General features: G+C 46.5%; 1 protein-coding gene across 3 annotated transcripts in view; it reads left to right on the top strand.

The window, feature by feature from the left end:
- LOC111843458 (astrotactin-2-like) overlaps nucleotides 1–19431 on the top strand; it is a 285762-nt gene that overhangs the window by 233423 nt on the left and 32908 nt on the right. For all 3 annotated transcript variants that reach the window (XM_023811080.2, XM_023811082.2, XM_072714759.1), the window contains 3 exons: nucleotides 4984–5246; nucleotides 12601–12734; nucleotides 13458–13606. In XM_023811080.2, the coding sequence (XP_023666848.1) occupies nucleotides 4984–5246; nucleotides 12601–12734; nucleotides 13458–13606 (546 nt within the window). The remainder of the gene's footprint in view (nucleotides 1–4983; nucleotides 5247–12600; nucleotides 12735–13457; nucleotides 13607–19431) is intronic.

Here is a 19431-nt window from a genome sequence, read left to right as displayed (position 1 = left end):
ACTGTCACCCCTGAAAGGGTCAGCTCATTTTGTCCATCCCTCAGTGACGTTATATTAGTCAGATATGACAGGAAATGTGCACTGAATCTTAGAATCTGAATCTATTTTTGCATTGACCACGGTCTAAAGGTGACATAAACATGCATTGTGCCTCTTGTTATTGACAGTATATTTTTAAATTATCATGCCTTAGATCCATAACTGGAACGATTCTCACAATAGATATTATTATTATTATTATTATTATTATTATTATATAATAATAATAATAATAATAGCAACAACAACAACAGTTGGAGTCAATAAACAAGGATGATATTCTCTGGGATCAGGACGTCCTTGATTCTCAGGAAAATTCTCCCGAGAGAATTTCTCTCTCTGGCTGCCAGAAGCTCTTCTGGTTCGCTGCAATGTAAGCAGAGCGCCCTCTTGCTGTAGATTTGGCTCCGGTGAGGCACACCATTTGAAACACATTATATTTTTGCACTATATATCGTATCAGAGACCAGCTCCGCCTAACTCAGCTGAAATAATATTAATTTCCCCTGCAAACTCCTAACAACACGCTATTCCAGCACATTAATGTCTTCAACTGCACTTCGTCTATGAACCTACTGTGTGAAAAAATGTATGAGACAGAGTGGCCTGTAATGCACTACTACCTTCTGTAGGGGGTGCACTGCCCTCTAGAATTAGCTGCAGATTACCATACGCGTAATCGGCTGTGAGATCATAGAAAGCGAATGGCTCGATAGATGGATTTTTGGGGGAATGTCCAGAATATTGGTTTGGCAATGTGTTTGTCTCAAATGGACAGACATTCTTAACATTCATTTATATGTATTTCATACCCCTTACTGTTTCTACAGAAAAGTCTGCGGTAGTTCGAATGATCTCTAACTTCAGAACAGACATTTGCACTTAGGCTATGAGTTACTCTCGTAACTATTGATTACACCCTTTGCATATCTTGACGCTACTTCAGAGCAAAATGCCACCTTCGTAAATTTTCAGTGGCAGGCTGCGGGCAGGAAATATAATTGTTCTGATGAATCTGTCAAGCCGCAGCAGCGGAGGGGAATTCATAAGCAAATGGCTAAGGAATGAAATTGCATAATTCCATTATAAATTCTTAGGAGGAAATTCTGTTCTCTCCAATAATGTCTGCCCTTCCTCTCAACTTAGCGGGTTTGTTTGCGCATAGCTAGAGAATGCCGTTTTGCAAATATCCGCTATCAATTAGACATGTCCCCTGTGGACGCAAAGTGAAATTCAAAGAGACATTTTTCCTATTATAATTTCTGTTGCGTTTCAAATATATCAAATACTTTTTTTCCTTGTTGCGCCTTGAGTCAAACTCGGCACGTTTCCATGAAAGACAGGAATTTCCCCCGTAATGTATAAGGTATTAAAGTATAAGGTACGTAATGACACGTGCAGGTGCTGTGTGCATTTTTAAAAATTATTTATGCACATCTGTTTGGCCCGAATTTTTCTCTCTGAGCCGCTCAGTGTATGTTTTCGTTCTCAGACTTTATTCCCCCTGCGTTTGCATTTCCCCAATCGTCTGCCGTCCGTGGAAAAGCACTAAGCAGTTTTATGCAGGGCGTTCGTTGATAAAAAGCACAGATTGCTTTCCGGACTGATACTAACCGATGGAGTCCGGATGCGTACGTCGCTAATGGCACTCGACGGAAACCTTTGGGATGAGAGCATCGAAATGGTAGCCAGTAGTTCACAGCGGTGGATAGGTCTAGCGCGTCCAACTGCAACTCGAGGACATCCACTGAAATTAAACTGCAGGCTGAGATTGCAGTGGCAGTGGCTGTTTATGTACCACATTAATAAAATATTCAGTCTAACAGATGCCTACACGCAAAGAGATGTATGCAGTTTCCCCAAGAGAGTAAATTGGTACGTGTTCATTTACTGCCATTCCTGGGATTTTAACACATTTTTTGTAAGACCACAAAATGCATTACATTTTGACTCAGTGCTAGATGACACTGATTTCTCAACAATAGGGTGGCACATACCGACCAGTTGTTTATCAAGAAGGAGGCAGCAGAGACCAGAATGGTTCATCATCTGGATTTATGGCCAAAACAACAATCTAGTTCCCTCAGTTAACGACTTTCCCGAGAGTACAACAGTCGGGTAAAACCCTGAAAACGTGCGATGCTCGATCTCAGAACACCAGCGGGGAAAGTCAAATCGCTTGACACGACGTCCCATGTGCCGCTGCTGCCGTTTTGGAAGTCGCGTAATTAGTGTCTAACAAATGAGCCAAATACTGAGCGTTCCTCCCACAAAGAGCGGATGTGGAGCCGTGTGCCAGGGAAGCCCCCCAGGTTCACGTAATCACCCTCCACCACCTTGGCGGATCTCAAAAAAAGATCAGATGCTCCGGAAAGTACTGCGGCGAGCATCCGGCCCCATGGCATGGAGTCAGAGACAGGCCGCTAGGTCGACCTTGGTCTCGTGCCTGTTACTCCAGTTCACCCGGGGGCTCGTGAGTAATACATGTTTTCTCACAAGCAAGTACTCCCCCTGAAACCACCAGAGGAGCATTTGTTTGTTTGGGGGGGGAACAGATGAAGCATGAGGGAGATTCTCTCCAGTATCCCGTCATCACCACCGGTCTGCAAGCTGTACGACTGAAATACCAAACACGTCTCTTTATTTGTTTTTGTTCCCTTTTTGTTGTTTTTCTTACGAAGGAGTGCCGCGATTTGAAAGAATGCGCTACATGGTGAGGCGGGGGGTTTGGGGGGTGCTGGCTGGTGCAGCCAATGGGATCGAAGACTCCACACAGTCCATTATGCTCATAGGTGCTCAACTCTGCACATCTGCTAGGTCGACAAGAGAACGACAGAACAAATGTGCCCTTGCATTCTTTGTTCATCCCTCTTTCAGCCATATTCATTTCTTGGTTGGGGGGGAGGAGGAGCCTATCTCAATTAGCATGGGGGTGAAAAACCGGGAAAACGTCCAGGACAGGATGCCAGTCCATTGCAGGGCTAACACTCATACTGTCATCGCTTTTTTAGAGACACCCATCTGCCTGTTTGCATTCCACATGTCTTTGCAGGGGGGAAACTGTTCATTGTGATGCCTTTATTTTCACCTGTTGTGTGTATTACAGATCTTCATTAGTATTCTAGGGGTGACAGTCACTGCTGAATGGAGAAGAATTTGTTGATCACACAGGCAGACAAACAGGCAGGCAGACAGACAGACAGACAGACAGATAGATAGATAGATAGATAGATAGATAGATAAAATAGTTGTATTGTGTTTTACAGTGAATGAACAGTCTGTGAATCTGCAGTGTACCACAGTCATACGTGTCATTTGCGTGATTTGTATGTTGTCATGAAGCCATGCGTCTGCTGTTGCACAAGTGGTATGCCCTAACATGTCCTCGCTGTGGACCCCTCCATCGGTTTTGACCGTGTGTGCGGTCGCCTTGTTGCGAATGTGTCGTCTCCGGTCAGAGGTGACCTCAGGGGAGACTCCCTCAGCCCCATCTCCACAGCGGCAGCGCAGCCTGCACTGCCAAACTCCAGACCCCATCTGCTTCCACAACACATGGTCCCCCCCCCCTCCCCCGTGCAGGAAAATATTTAAAACTCTGTTAGCAAGGTTTCTGCCTTACATCTCCGCTCCCTCAGCAGCTGAAGGTCCGTCTTCAGGCTATCCTGTGTAAATATGCAGTATTTGAGCCTTACGTATTTAAACCACCTCTGTGAAGTTAACCTTCCCTGAGCTTTGGGCCAGCAGAATTCCTCTCATACTCAATAGATCCCAGAATGCATTGCTTCTGACTGTACTTCAGGCCTGACTGCATCTTGAATGGACTCCTGACTGTCAATATGACATCACTTGCAGTACGGCCTGTACTCTCAGGCTGTTTTTTGCATATTAACCTGACAAACTATGTATCATACCATACTAATATCATACCGATGTTTTATCTTCTTACAGTTGTAGTAAGACTGCTTAAGACTCTCTACACTAACTTGTGTGCTCATGTTTAATGCAAATATGACTTACACTGACCTTTGAGTTGCTTTAGTGAAAGGAGTGTGGCGATGTTTGCAAATCATGCTGTCTTAACTATTTACCACCTTCTTCTGAGGGTGCAGAAAATGGGTTTTCTCCAGACAAGGCGAGCTGAGTGTTTTGAGTAGCTCTGAGTTTATGATCGTAGAATACAAGCGTTAGTTCTAAAAGACATCGCTTTCCTACATTAAAACAAACAGCTATCTTAAAAAAACATTTTTTTTACAGATAAAGTCAAGTCAAAGTACGTTTATTGTTGTTTCACATCTATGATGCATGTGTACTATCGTCTATCACATTAATCGAGTCAATGTAAAGGGGAGATTTCATTCAGTCTGCATGAGTATATATTACGTGGTGTTGGGTATGCGCATTGCCTGAATTCACCCCTGTCTTTGTGGCTCCTTTCTCTCTGGGTCCATATATAATTCATGTTTGTGACAGTGAGCTCACACATGCTTGTTAGATGATTAGTTTTATTGCTGCCATTTTCCGCAAAGCACCTCGCAGTTGATTTGTGAGGGAAAAAAAAGGTGGTGTAGCATTATGCCGTTTAACTGTAAAACCTCTCCATGTCTCACAGTCTCACTTATATTCCACCCTATGCTGTACTGTACGTCAGTGTGCTGTTGCGTGTCCTTGCCTTCATTTGGAAGACCAGAGTTCGCTTCCCTGACAGGGACAGCAGTTTGCCTTTGGTGGTGTTATGTGCCTCAGCGGGCTTCTGTACCTATGATCCTGTACCTGTACCTAGACTTCTGTACCTATGATCAGATGTTAGTGGGTTTGAATCCCAAACTTGTCTGATTAGCCATTTGAGCAACATTCCTATTGTTCATGAGCTGCTAACTAAATGTGCTTGGATTTGAAGTGTTGCTCGCAATAGTGTATAAGTCATAATTTTATTGAATTTCACAGAGACCACTGACCTGGGCAGCCGGCGGGAGCTGAAGTCGGTGCCCTTCATCACCTATGTGTCGGGCCTGCTGAAGACACCGCTGCTGGCAGGGGACCTGGTGTCTGGGGTGGAGGTGCGCTGCCAGGAGAAGGGTGGCTGCCCGTCCGCTTGCCACCTGTGTGGGCAGCCTGGCCGCGAGCTGCCCAGCCCCACGCCGGAGCTGCTGGAGGTGAACCGCGTGGTGCCGCTGTACAGCCTGGTGCAGGACAACAGCACCAAGGAGGTAAGCAAACACCCCCCCACCCGTCTTGCCAAATGCAGATGCTGAATCCAGCTGCGGATATTTCATAAAATACGGCTCCGTTTCTCCTGTATCTCACCCTCTGGTTTCCTTCAGCTCACTAAATCCCCTGACCCTAATTATACAAGCTGCACCGTTACTGATTCAGGCCCTAATTTCATACTCATTCATTTTTGTGGTTAATTTACTAATCAATGCAGATATTATTCATTATGTAGTACAGCGACATTGCTAGGGTTACCCCACAAAAAATGCCTCCCCCCCCCAAATAAATGTACACTTATTAGTTTACACAGCATGTCCTCTTTCATTTCCATTAACATCAGACCCCCCCCCCCCCAGTAAAGGCTTAGCCCCCCCCCACCATTTCATAAACCTGTAGTGATGCTCCTTATGTACTAATAATAATAATACTAAAGCCAGGACATCAGAATTACAAAATTCATAAGATTTTTCCCTGTTGTTACTTTCAAACTCTACCTGGGATACCATTCATATAATTACAATGGTACTGTAGTTAGTCACTGGCTGAGTCCATCGTGTTGCTGGGTTGCAGTTCCCAAGATTTAACAGTAGGTGGTGCAAGTGGTTTGGCTTAAGGTGGTAGAGAATGTAGGAAAATAAGTTTAAAGGCCCCCTAACAAATGTAATTCTTCTTTAATGTGCTAATGTCCTTTCTCAAATAAAAGTATATATATTTTTTAATATGATATTTTTTTTAATACGTGATCTACAGGGAAATGGTAAGGCATTCCTAATTTAGTCTAGGCTTTAAAAAAAGCTTTCTTTTTTTTTTTAATTTTACAATCGAGGAAGAGTCTTAAAGGCATAATAAGTGTCCTGCAGTTTGACCACGTGGTGCTGGTAAGCAGGACTGTACAATTTGGCAGGTGTATTATGGATGTGTTCTAGAATGTGCCGTAGTGACCTTATAGCTACAGAAGCTGTACATTCATTCCCATGAAGGTGACCACTGTGTTACCCTATCCTAGACCGCTTCTATAAACATTTCCCAGAATAACCTTATTTCACGTTCTAACTTGCCCAAGCATCCGCCGAGCAGATGAATGGTTGATGTTAAATTGAGGACAAATTTGCATAATTGTGAATCACACTAAGAAACGGTTTGCACAGGAGAAACAGCATAATCCTTGGCCAGGCCACTGAGGACACAAACCTTTTAATACTCTCTGCTGCAGTCAGTGCACAATATTAGTTTTGACGGCGCAATATACTGCCGTTGTTCAGTCAGTCACTCTGATTTTTATGCACTGTAGAGCATTTTTACAAGCAAGTTCGCCATAAAGCACTTTACCGTGATTTACTGTAAATTTTTCCAGAAGGAAAAAAAAACAGGAAGGGGGGGGGATAAACGGCCAGATTCCAAAAAAAAAATGTTCCGACCCTCTCAAAGGAGAACACCTGGAAAAGAGTGTCTATAGAAAGTGAGAGTAACAAAGGTGTTTGTATAAAAACGTCTCGGTGATGGAAAACAGCAACATGGCATAAGCGATGGCATGACTATCTGCCTGTTTCCCTTCATACTGTGAAATGAACCTTCCAATTTAGTGACAATACAGGCTTTTGGTTTGTATTACATTGTTCTCAGGAACCTTCTCTTACACATCATCATGATCTTTCACCTCCGTATTTGTTTATCCGATCGCTTCCCGGCATTCTTGCGCTACCGTAGGGGTACATTCCTTAATATGCAAATCGTGGTTGAAGTATAAACACCTGGATCAGCTTGCTGTGACAGTACCATCCCCCCGCCCCCCCCACCCCCCCCCCCCCCACCTTCCCGGAGGTTAGGCATGTTGTTCGGCCTGGGTAGACTCTCCGTGTTGATGTACAGAGAAATGCCCATCGACGGGTCTGTCCATTAGCCCCCCCAGGGAAAGGTCCAGGGACTTTTAGCGACAGGGAGACGTCCATTAGCCCCCCCCCCCCCTCCCCCATGTTTTGCCGAAATGAATAACCTAGTTTGAATATACAAATAAAGCGATCCAGAAAGGCTCTGCCGACAGGTCTTGTCCTTTCTGGGCAGCCATTTGATTAGATTGTGGCAGACCTGGTGGAGATATTAGATGTGTTGCGTACAATTGGGAAGGTTGTATATCACGCTGTGCGGCCCTAACCCCTGACACTACACCTACATTGACTCTCTGCCTCTTACATTCATAAATATCCCGTCAGCACAGGGCTGGTGAGCAGTGCTGGGAGGAGGCTTGACTCATAACTCATACCACGATTTGTTTATAAGAAGATTTAGATGGAACGGCGCCCTACTTTAGCCTGATGTATCCTTTTTGTTTGACGGGGTCTGTGCGTCCCCAGGTGGGGGGTTATAATGACATCACTTATTGTGATGAAAAAGTCTGTTTCACAGTAACAAGACAAGCAGGACCGTAGCCAGGATTTTTAAAATACTGAGGTCAAAATTGTTAGCCCTTCCTAGATGTGGCCCGTGACGGATCGTGGTCTTGTAGTTGCAGAAATAATACTGAAGACTTCACCTGGGTGTCCTCAATGGTAGGTACGGCCATTAGCATTTGTTGTCGTCGAGCCGCGATTTCTGCCCCTGACCTTTGTTCAGGACAGGGGTCCGCCACATAACATTGGTTGCTTAAGTGTCGTCCAGCAGGATTGCGGCCTGATTCACATCCGCAGTGATTTTCATCGGTTCACCATGCATGATGAGAGAGATCGTGCTTAGTTTAATACATCCCTCATCTTTTGATTCATTTCCTGGGACTACATAATATGCTCAGCATCCTATTGTTCTCCGTTGTACCCCCAGCCACCCGCCCCCCACCTTAGAAAAATGTTCAGCCGACAGGACCTAGAACACTTGCCTGTTGTGGCAGTCGACAGTCGCTCCGAATCACCCAGAGATGTTACCTTCCTGTGAACTTAATAAGTAGAGTACCTTAATGTCCCTTTTCCTGAAAGACGTTCCCTTAAAGGCTTTTGGAGTACAAAGGAGAACATTCCCCTGTTTACCACGTTAACCTGAGTGATAGTGGAGCTCCTTCTGCAAAGGTATTTTACTACCTGAGACTCTCCAGATCATTCAATAAATCAATACTGCGAACCCGCTGGCTTTCCTTGGCATGCTGTAGGCGCTCAGGGTAGATGGTAATATAAGCTGGAAGGCGACCTGATGCAGGAGGAGCTTAGCGAGAGCTTGAGTTAATAGAGTTAACGTTCAAAATGTCATCTCCTTTCCAGTGAGCACTGAACATGTCTTCAACATCTACAGTTGGGGCTGCTGTGAAAGAGCCACTGCTAAACTCGAAGCCTAAACATAGGAGAATTTCACCCTGGGCTTTACTAGATACTCCCACCTCAGTATCTAACATTTTTACACTTTTATTTGTTTTATTTAATAGAAGCTTTTATCCGAAGTGACGTACAGTTGACAAAGCAGAGCAATTGGGGAGTTATGGGCCTCGCTCAAAGGCCCAGTGGTGATAGCAGTCTGCCGACCACAAGATTTGAACTGGCAACCTTCTGAGCCACTTACCTTCTCTCCAAAAATGCAAGCAGCCAACCCAGATGGGACTTAACTTGCAATCCCTGGCATAGGAGGCCAGTGCCTTTCCCATTAAGCCACTGTGGCAACATCTTATCTGATAACATACTGTAGTAAATAACCAGTATGTTCTCAGACCAATTGCTGACTCTTTTGCTCAAAGACCAACCCAAGTTCACTGGAGTGGGAATAAACAAGGTTTTAATTATGAAGTGCTTATGGTGGCTGTGTTGACCCCGTTGATTCCCACGGTCGTGCTGGTCATGGTTGTGGACTTTCACCTTTTCCCGCAGATGCTGGCGCACAGCAGGGCCCCCGGAGCAAGCTAGATTTACTGTCAGATCTCCCAAACAATCCTAGCCTTGTGGCCTGTAGGACCCAATTTACAGAGCTTTGATTAGCCATGGTACACAGATGTCTTTTGGTGCTTAAATGTTGCTTCTCTCGTATCCGGGTCCTCAATGTCAACGTCGTGAATACATGCATCACCACATTACCACCCCTGCCTTGCCATTGCTGACGTCTGGCATGATGGATCCATGGACTCATGTTGGTCTTCACCGTGAACTGATTTGTCCACCAGTGTGAAATAGCAGGAACCATGATTCATCGGACTAGATGCTGTTTTTCCGGCCCATTGCATCGGACCTGGCGATGTTTTTCGTTCTTTAGTTCGCTGCATTTGCACTTTCTTGTTTTTTTTTTTGCTGACAGAAGTGGAACTGACTGTTCTATTCCACCAGTGACAAGGCACACTGGGTCTGCACAACAGGTTGCACATCTTTCAGCGCCGGCTAGTCAGCTGACCCATAGGTCACCAGGTCTTCATTGACCTTTACGACCAAAAGCCTTTCCTGACTACCGGACTGCCCTTAGCTGAATGCTTTATGAGGTGATAACCATTCCCAGCACCCACGTGAAGACCCCATCGGATTTGCTGTTCCTGAGATACCCATGCTAACTATTCATCTATCTCCTTAGTTTATCATGCATTTTCATTTAACAGGACTTCATCTTCCATAATAGTGTATGCAGTTGCAGTAACACTGGAGACTATCCCATAAAAGTGGATACCCTGGACAAAATTGTGATTCTTTATTAATCCCTGTGGGGAAATTCTCTTCTCACCTACCCTACCTTGCTCTGCATGAGACACACAGATGATTGCAAGCTTGGGAGGGGTGGCGGTCACAGTGCATGGTCAACCAGGGTGCAGTGTGCAGTGCCCCTGGAGCTGGGGGCAACCTTCCCATGCCAGGCACAGAGGTTTAGCCCACTGAGCCACACCCCACCCCCAACAGAATACCACTCCATCCCAATGCACACACTCATACACTGCTGACAGATTTACATTTCAGGTCCAGAAAGTACAGATCCAGACCAAGATTTATATGCCCAACACTGCATGTAAACATATAAAGTTCACGCCCACAGAGCAGGATTCTCACCCTAAAACCTGCAGGTACAAGGCCGTTGTGCTGCCCTGTTAAATTTTTTTTTCCTTAACCATTCCGGTCTAAATGCTTTTTTTCACACAGTTTTTCCTTTTTTGCGATATACGCACAGGTACCTGACATGCGTGGTATTTCTTCACACACAGCCCTGAAATCAGAACCTAAGTCTGGGAAAGACGCTCGATCATGCTTTTGATTGGCTGGCTTTCGTTCCGGACATCTCATTGCTAGTTCCCGAGAGCCACAATTGGATTTACTTAGCGGTCAGCTAAAGTTGAGCCTCGTCGCCTGTTCAGGCTCATGTGCGCGGTAATGGGTTTGTGCGATTTTCTGATTGGCAGCCATGAGGAAGGAGCACGTGGCCCCCACGTCTTTGCGGAGGCTGGCAGGTCCTCGCTTGGTTGGCCAAGCTCGGCCGCAGTGGGGGTCATGTCCTCTGTCCTCCCACGTCTCCATACACTCACGCCACCACAAATTCCCTGCTGTGTTTTGCAATCACCTGCTTCTCAATGACCGCAGCCGGTGCGGGGGCCGTTATTTTGGGTGTGTTTAGCTATGTCGTCTTGGATGGGGTGACCCCCCTGGGCAGTAGCAGCCTGGATTGTCATGCGTTCGACTATGGATAACAAATCATTGCCCTCCACAGAGTTACTCTACAAACATTAATGCTAACTAATATTATTCTTACTTGGCTTCAATGTGGACAGTCTCAGTCTATGGGATAAGTAAAGAACAAATTTCCAAAACTCACTTAGTCCAATTTTTTGTTGTTTTTGACATGAGACAACCAATAACCGAAAGTCCAGCTTCCTCATCATATGTTACAGTACAGGGAACCAAAACTCACTCAGTTCTCATCTCATCTGTCAAAGAACTTTCATTAAATTTCCAGAACTCACTAAGTTGACAGAACTGGCACTTACGAACGTCCAGGTGAGTGAGTTTTGGGAATTTGCTCTTCATTTGGCAGATCTTACATGGCCATCTGTAGTCCTCGTACTTTCAGAACTCTCCTTTTTGGCTGCTTGGCCAAAATTGGGTCAGAATTCATTGGGGTTCAAGATCTATTTAGCTGCGTAATTGAGCTATTATGTGATACTGCATTCTGTACCAAGAAAGTTCTGCTTTAGGTGGTACTGTTAGATAATTGAAGTCAAAGGAAACTTGGAGATAAATTCAAGTATTTCAATAAATGTATATTATAATGAGACCATTTTGATCCATATTAGGCACACTGATTAGAAATAATTATTTTAGTGGTAGATATCTGAAATGGGAAGGGTTAGTGCAAGAAAAGGAGTCACAAGGGAGAAACAGCGATGCCATTAAGAAAGGTCACAGCAGTAGGACAGTTTCAGCTCCTCCAGTCATATATTCTACATAGTAGGTTAGAAACTTGCTTCATTAGGGCCTAGATGCTCTTGGAGCATCGTTAATCAGCTGAGGTCCTTGAGAACTCACAAGCGTTTCGAATGATGTCATCGAGGGCCCTATATTGACTGTTTTTCAAAAATTAGAGGCGGGTGTTGATTAAGCCGTTAATTGTTGAGTGCAGAGGCGGCACGGGGAATAATTTGCGGTGCGGGAACCCGATCAAGTCAGAGAACAAAGTCCGTCCATGTTATAAGGCATTGACCATTTTGGCTGATTCTAATTGGCCTAAAGAAGGCAATTAAGAGTAGGAAGTAACATCAAGCGACTGGGGCTGAAGCCGTAATAGTGCGTGAGAGGAAGGTGCGGTGTGGCGGTGGGGTGGCATGAAGCAGGGGCAGAATCGCTATGAACTGCAGCCGCCCAACGGCCTGATCCGAAAGACCCAGTTTTAGGGACGACGTGTTTTACCCGTGTGAGCCGGCTTGAAAAAAGAGAGCATCTGATGAGCATCATGTTCTACTCACATGTCTTCATTTAGGAAATATTTACAAATGATCCCAGAGAGTGACGTATTTTCCGGCGGGCAGGAAAGACCTTTTGGTATCATGTAGACCTTTCCTTGCTCATCTCTGTCCGTGTGGCACCCAACCGAAGCATGTAAGCATTTGTGATTAGCACTGGGAATGCGCATATCTGCATCTTCCAGTAACATGACAGAGTCGCCCTCCCCCCTCTGTTCTTCAGCTCTGGGGGGGGGGGGGGGCTATGATTCTGTTCACGGCAGAGGGCTGGGATCCCCACTGACACTAGCTCACATTTTTCGTTCGGAAGGAGCCTCTGCCTAGTGACTCAGAGCCCAGAGAGGAAACTTTCTGATATAATTACATTTTTCCATAATTACATTTTTCTAACACCAACTCCTCATCCCCCCCCACCCCATCCCTCACCCCCTCCACCTCCCTCCCCCCTGCAGGCCTTCAAGAGTGCCACGATGAGCTCATACTGGTGTGCCGGGAAGGGCGACGTCATCGAGAACTGGTGTCGCTGTGACCTGAATGCTTTCAGCAAGGATGGCCTGCCCAACTGCAGTCCCCTGCGTCAGCCCATGTGAGTCCCGCCTGTGGACCCCCCCCTCCCCGATAGCCAGACCTATTCACATTCTTGTCCCCCAGTCGACCCATGGGAGGGAGAATCAATCAGCACAACAGAAAATATGATTGACAGTGTCTGTCAGTGTCAGCATAGCATTTCCCAGACCATAATACTTGCAGGAGGTATACCCGGACCTCAGGGGACGTCCACTGGCTCTGTGCTAATCTGTGCAATCAGCACCTTTTGAGTCTCTCGTTTGCCTTTTCACACATTTATTCTGCAGACAACAGGAATGTTAAATGAAAAGCTCCAGCCAAACACTATAATCAGTAAATGTAAGTCTTGTGCACCTGCGCTACCACTGTGTGATATTAAAATGTGACTAAAATATAATATTAGTGACTCAGTTTCGTACTCTTAAGAAAGGCCAATGCACTGTAGCAAACTACAATACACAAATAATAAAGCAAGTTTATTTTTTTTAATGAGAGTATTTGTTCTGGACTTAATATGTGTTATTTTGAGTGACGTGGATAGAGGGAACTGGCAGCTTAGAAGGTTTTTTTTTTAATGAAACTAATAGTGATGTCGTTAATAAATGTGGCAGCTCACTGGAGTCTTTTTTCTTTTGGGGCACCAGCCAATCACAGTCCTGCTATTGAAATGTGGGCGGGGAAAAAAGTGTGTGTGCTGGGTTGTGGAATGGGCAGGTCTCACGTCAACCACCTTTCCACACAGCCTGCGCCTGGCGCCACAGCTAGAGCCCTCCAGCACCATGGTGGCCTTGGAGTGGGTCGACGTGGAGCCAATCATTGGCTACAAGGTCTCCGATTACATCATCCAGCACAAGAAGGTGGAGGATCCCTCAGAGGCTGAAATCTACACAGGTGGGCTTCCCACAGAGCAGGACAGGGGAGGGTCATCATGTACATAGGAAGTGTCTGGCAGCAGGCTGACGGAATCATATTCTGGCATCAGAAACGTAAACATTTTCAGCTCTAGGTCAGCTGTATATGACATGTTATGTTCGCCCTACGTATGGCTTGTATTTGCTAATTTGCGACGTCGTGATGGAGATCCAAAGCCCCCCCTCAACAGCGAGATGCCGTTCCCATCAAGAAAGTTAAATCAAAAGAATATGCGGCAAGTTTTCCACTAGACGGCAGCCAAAGGCGTTACAATGTTCTCACACACTTGTACCTAATGAAGTGTGTAAAATCGCACAATGGTTGACTTCAATTAAAATGTTAACCTATGAAAAAGATAATCCATCCATCTTTCATAACTACTTTTACTGTACAGGTGTGCAAAGAGCCTGGAAGTCATCCCAGAATGTACGGGGTATAGGGCAAGGGACCCCTTAGAGCAGATTCCAGCCAGGAGAGCACGCTAACTGAATGGGAGCAGTAGCCATAAGTCTATGATAATACTCTGAAGACGATGTCAATGAAGACGCTTCAAACACTGCGCTGTCAATGTGGCCTTGAAGGTCATTAGATTTGCAATCGGTCATTTATGGCACGTGACATAGGTGATAATTAGCATCAATATTGGTGACTTTGTTGGGGCAAAAAATTTTTAGGAGATGAAAGCAGAGACCCTGCACCGGCCTGTTTAACAGTGCCTTGCGTCAGGTGTTTTTGTCTGCGTACCAAACTCGTGTTGCGATAGAGATGCAATCTCTCTAGACAGGCGATAAATAGGCCTCTAATCCCTTTGGCCGGGTCGGCTAGCTTAGCTACGGCATAGCCGAGAACGAGGCAGACGGCCTGACGGATGTTCTCCATGCCGATGGAGTCGTTCCCGTAAACTTAGATAAGCAGCGAAGATCTGGGGGCTGTCCAGTTAAGCCTTATCTGCGTGTTCATTCTGGAGAAAATGTTATGAATGTGGTTGCATTGTTTGTGCGTGTGTGTTTGTGTGCGGTGGGGGGGGGGGGGGGGGGGGGAGTAGTAATCACAAAATCCATATCTGTCACCGATTCCCAGCCAGGCAATGAATCAGGAGGTTCAGCGACAGCCAATTAACAGAGGTTAAATAAATAGTGAGGGAATGGCGGGGAGTAGTGGCCTGTCCGGGAGGCGGCGGATGAAGGAGAGCACAGGGAGAGGTGATGAGGAGCTGGGCCAGGGGACAGGAGATGGGTCGAAATGTCAAAGGCTGGAGTTCCTGGTGGGGTAAAGACCTGAGAGTAGTGGATGGTTGTGGAGACGTGGTCGGGACAGATGGCGTGTGACTCATCTCCCCTCTGATCCTCGCACTCCGTCAAACCTCTCAGCACCCCCCGTAGCCCCCCCAACCAGATGAAAAGTGAGTTCTCCCTCAACTGTCTCTTGTAGTTGGCCCAGTGTGACTGGATTCACCACAGAGTTATCATTCGGATATTTTCACACGCATTCCTTAGAAACGCACACTACAGCTTTTTCTGTAAGTATGTCTTGGCCGGCGTTTTCTAAGGCTTCACTTAAGTATCGGCACCACCACTGCCAGTAAGCCTCCGATAGGTTCTGCAGAAGGTCTTTGGTGCTGAAGAAACCGGTGCTTGACTGCCGTGCCTTCTGGGGCAGGGTGATGAACGTCCAGGTCCGGCTGGTGGATGAAACCGGCTTGACCATTTTACGCGTTTGATGTAATTAGCACAAAAAGCACAATAGCAGATGCCCACTGCACTCTAGCCACCAATCATTTTACTCATTAACCTCAATGTCCCCTGATAACTGTAGTGGACAAACCCAGAACATTCTGGAGCCTCTCTTGGTGCCCATGTTTTCCGGTGCCAGCCGCTGACCTAGGGGGCTCTTCGCCACCCCCCTGATTTACTGCAGGATTAATCCCCACAGATAACCGTCTCTCCGATACCCCGAAAACGTTCTGAGAACAAATTTGGAGAGCCCCGGGGCATGCGGCTGCCGTTTGTGCTATTTCCAGGCCGCCCCCAAATTTTTCAGGTGAGGTCAGAGCTGAGGATAGAGAGCCGCGAGACTTTGTTGTGGTTGGAAGCCGCCCCCACCCCACAGTCCATAAATCAGTCTCTGGCAAGAAACATCTTTGAAGCTTCCCATAGGTAACATCTACTAGCCTCCACTGTAGCCATAGCATTTTAATTTCGGTAACGATTTCGGTGCCTCCTGTGACGTTTCTGAAGTCTCATCGGCGGTCACCTTCCGCTCTTGTTCCATTTTTAGCTTATAAAGCACACTGTCGAGATTTTGAGCCCTATTACCCTTCCTCCAAGCGAGAAGGATAAAGCCCAATGCATTTTTTTTGGCTAAACGTTTGTTTTTATGAATTTATAAGGACCAGTCGTCCCATTATCCCGAACATGTCATAACGATTCTAAATTTAACATAATTATGAGCTTTTTTTACTTCTTTGTATCATTATCCATCCATCTTCCCGTCCACTTATCCAACTCAGGATCAACGTGGGCCTGGAACCTATCCCAGCATGCTTAAAAATAACCCGAAAGGGGACAATCTGGGTGATGTTGTTCTTTACACCGAAACCCGTCGTAAAGAATAAGAAGTTTTGTCCCATGTAGATGCTCCTCAACTTACGATGGGTTTATGTTCCGAAGAACCCAATGGAAGCTGAAAATATCGTAAGCCGATTATGAATATGAGATGATAAATGAATAAGTAACTATACAATACTTTGTAACACTGTATGAGATGTTTACAAAGACTGGAAGCGTGGCTGCATAGATGGTGCCATCGGCCAGCATCAATCGAAAGTATTGTGCGGCATATTGCTAGCCCAGGAATCGCTATGGCACCATCGTAAAGTTGAAAGTTTAACCATCGTAAAGCAAGGGGCATCTGTATATATATATATATATATATATTACATTTATTTAGCAGGCATCTTTTTTCCAATTTGACGTACAAATCAGGATCAGAGAACCGGTCAGCAAGTCCCTGGAGCAAGTGAGGGCTACAGGCCTAGCTTTAGAGCCAATCGGTGCCATCCCCCTGTCAGTCAAAATATTTAAACCAGCAACCTTCCAATCACAGACACTGGGCCGCACACCATCCTCCCACATTTTTCTTCTGAAGTTAGCTTTCTGGGATTTGTGTTTTTTTGTTTTTTTTTAAAACTCATACTCTTAAAGGGATATATACCGATTTTTTCAAATTCATCAAGCACCTGCCATACAAGCCACGAGGTAATGTCGACCACACTGCCTCATTCCTAATCGAGACCTGCCAGCAGACAAATGATTTCAGAAGCTGAAGAGGAGCTGCGTCTGACCCACGCGGTCAGTGGAAACGCAGAACGAGCCATTTCGCTTGCAGATCCGCATCTACAGAACAAAGGTCCCAAAAGAGGAACTAGTAAGAGTTTTGGTTTGTCTGCCCAGTACAAGAAACCTGACCGCAGCCCCCCCAGAACGGCTCCCTGCAGACTTTTTGTGAGCTCCGTTTTCTCTCTGTTTATTCCCTCCCTTGTACAATGAAGGGATTTTTCTTGCCGTCTTTCTTTCTCTTCACTTGCTGTTTACAATGGTCTTCACTGCATTATTTCACAACAGACCACTGAGTCCACTCTGGGGCATTGACTCACAATCCACAGATGTGTCTGGTATTTACTAATTAAGATAAATAAAATATTTTGCATCATGCTGACTGACGCAGGGGGGAAACCGGCATTTTCTATTACCGCTGCATGTAAACAAGTTTCTGCGTGTGTGTACACGTGGGTTTTTTTCTGTTCCTGATGCATTTCTCATGCTCCTTCCCATACTTTCTCCAAGTGTGGTGATTTTTCTAGTTAGCTTGTTAACATTTGCTGCCTTTTAACTGGGGGAGCGTGGAGATGGGAGTGCACATGTGGACTCAGGTATTCTTGGTTCCACTGGGAATTGGATGCACTACATCCGCCATCCAGGAATCGCTGGCCAGAAGGGCATCCTGAGTGCCAACACTGCTACCGCTCCAGGGTGCTGATATTGTTCCGTATAGCCGTGAGCTGCATCAGATTATGGTCTGTTTGCCATGACAAAGTGTCGTTTTATGATCCTGAGTAAAACATTCAAAGAATTCATGATGGCAGTCACATGACCTCCTTGCTGCACATGAAGGAAAAACACTGTGCCTTTCTGGTCTTTTTTCCATTTTGCTACTTTCATTGCAACAGTGCAACCTCTACATCCATTGCTGCTGCTCCTTGTCAGAACCTATGAGCGGCTGCGACATTAGTCAAGGCAGTCAGCCAGCAGAGGGCACTCTCCTACCTTACCCAAATCAAAATGAACAGCGGCGGCAGCAGCCAGCTCTGATCCTGGAGCGCCGGAGATGATTCCGGGCTTTTACTCTACCGAAAACCATGAATCATTTCCTTGGACCGGTCGTCGCGTCTAATTAATACAGGTAACCGTACATTTCAGATACTAGGTATTTCACTGTTTCGGGCATCAGGAACAGAGTCCCCTGTCCCGGTTTAATGACTCGGACTGAATACGACAAGGCAGGATTCCATGGCATTGCTCCTTCTTAGCTTTTTAGAACTTTTTCATGGAGACTAATGTCTAATTTAATTGGCTTTTCCCGACAGGTCTAACCACCGGCGTTGCTGTGTGTGTGGCGCAGGGTGTCCGGGATGGTCCGCATCTGCGAGAAGCGGGTACCTACCATCCGTCGGAATTTTAAAAGGATACCCGGCGGGAAAAAATCCTTTTAAATCCTCAAGAAGTAGAAAAAGAGGCTATTTATACCATGCCGTGTCACGTAACCCGTGACAAGTGATTTAACTGTCTGGCAGGTCGCTGCGGCGGGGCTGGAAGGACCCTGCTGGTGACATCACCCTGAGGCATCCCTTCAGGTTGCCGGATTAGATGTGCGCTTTTGAAGGACTTAATTTCATCCTTTCATTTCTGTGTGGGGGGCTTATCAAGATCTATTGAGGAGCAAACCCCCCGTCGCCCCCCCCATCCATTTTTACCTCCCACCCTCTTTGTTCTCCTCCCCCCTCACCCCCCCCCCCCCAGGCGATCGCCAGGGTCCCCTGCTCATGTAACAAGTCCCATCAACTGTTCAGACGTGGTTAGTGCCAAGCGTGCAGATAAGCCTGGCCTCACATTCAATTAAAACGAGATAAACCGCGTCCTTGAGGCTGCCGGGAGATAACAGATTGGGGGGGGGGGGGTTGGGGGGTGACACAGCTGACTTTATTTTCTTATTTATTCATTTATTTATTACTCGTTAATTAAAGATGACCTCATCCCTAAAAATGGATCCTGGTTGGCTGCTCGCTGGGAGCCTCACCATCAGCAGATTGGAGGGTGGGCGGGGAGCCAAGCTCCCTTATCTCGGCGCACGCACACACACACCCCCCCCCCCCACTACCCACCCACCCCGTCTCGGTCGTGGTGTATGTATGCCAGAGACTGGCTAAGCGGTATGCTCGCGCCTGTGACGTCTCCCCCCCCCCCCCACCCTCTCTCTCTCTCTCTCTCTCACTCCCCCCCGTCTCATGCCCCCCCCCCCCCCCCCCCGACGTCTGTCCCTCTCTGGTCGCGACGGCGGGCTGATTTTGATCGATTGCCGCCCGCCCGCTTCTCGAGAATTCTCGGGCATTCATTGCGTCTTAAGCAGGTGTCTCCTGTGCTGGTGACGTAGGTATACTGAGCGAGGGGGGGAAAGGGAGCAGGGTGGGGGGGGGGGAAGGGAGCAGGGTTGGGGGGGGGGAAGGGAGCAGGGTGGGGGGGGGGCGG

Source organism: Paramormyrops kingsleyae, chromosome 7 (genome assembly GCF_048594095.1).
Source record: "Paramormyrops kingsleyae isolate MSU_618 chromosome 7, PKINGS_0.4, whole genome shotgun sequence".
NCBI lineage: Eukaryota > Metazoa > Chordata > Actinopteri > Osteoglossiformes > Mormyridae > Paramormyrops > Paramormyrops kingsleyae.
This window is presented reverse-complemented; position numbering and strand designations above follow the sequence as displayed.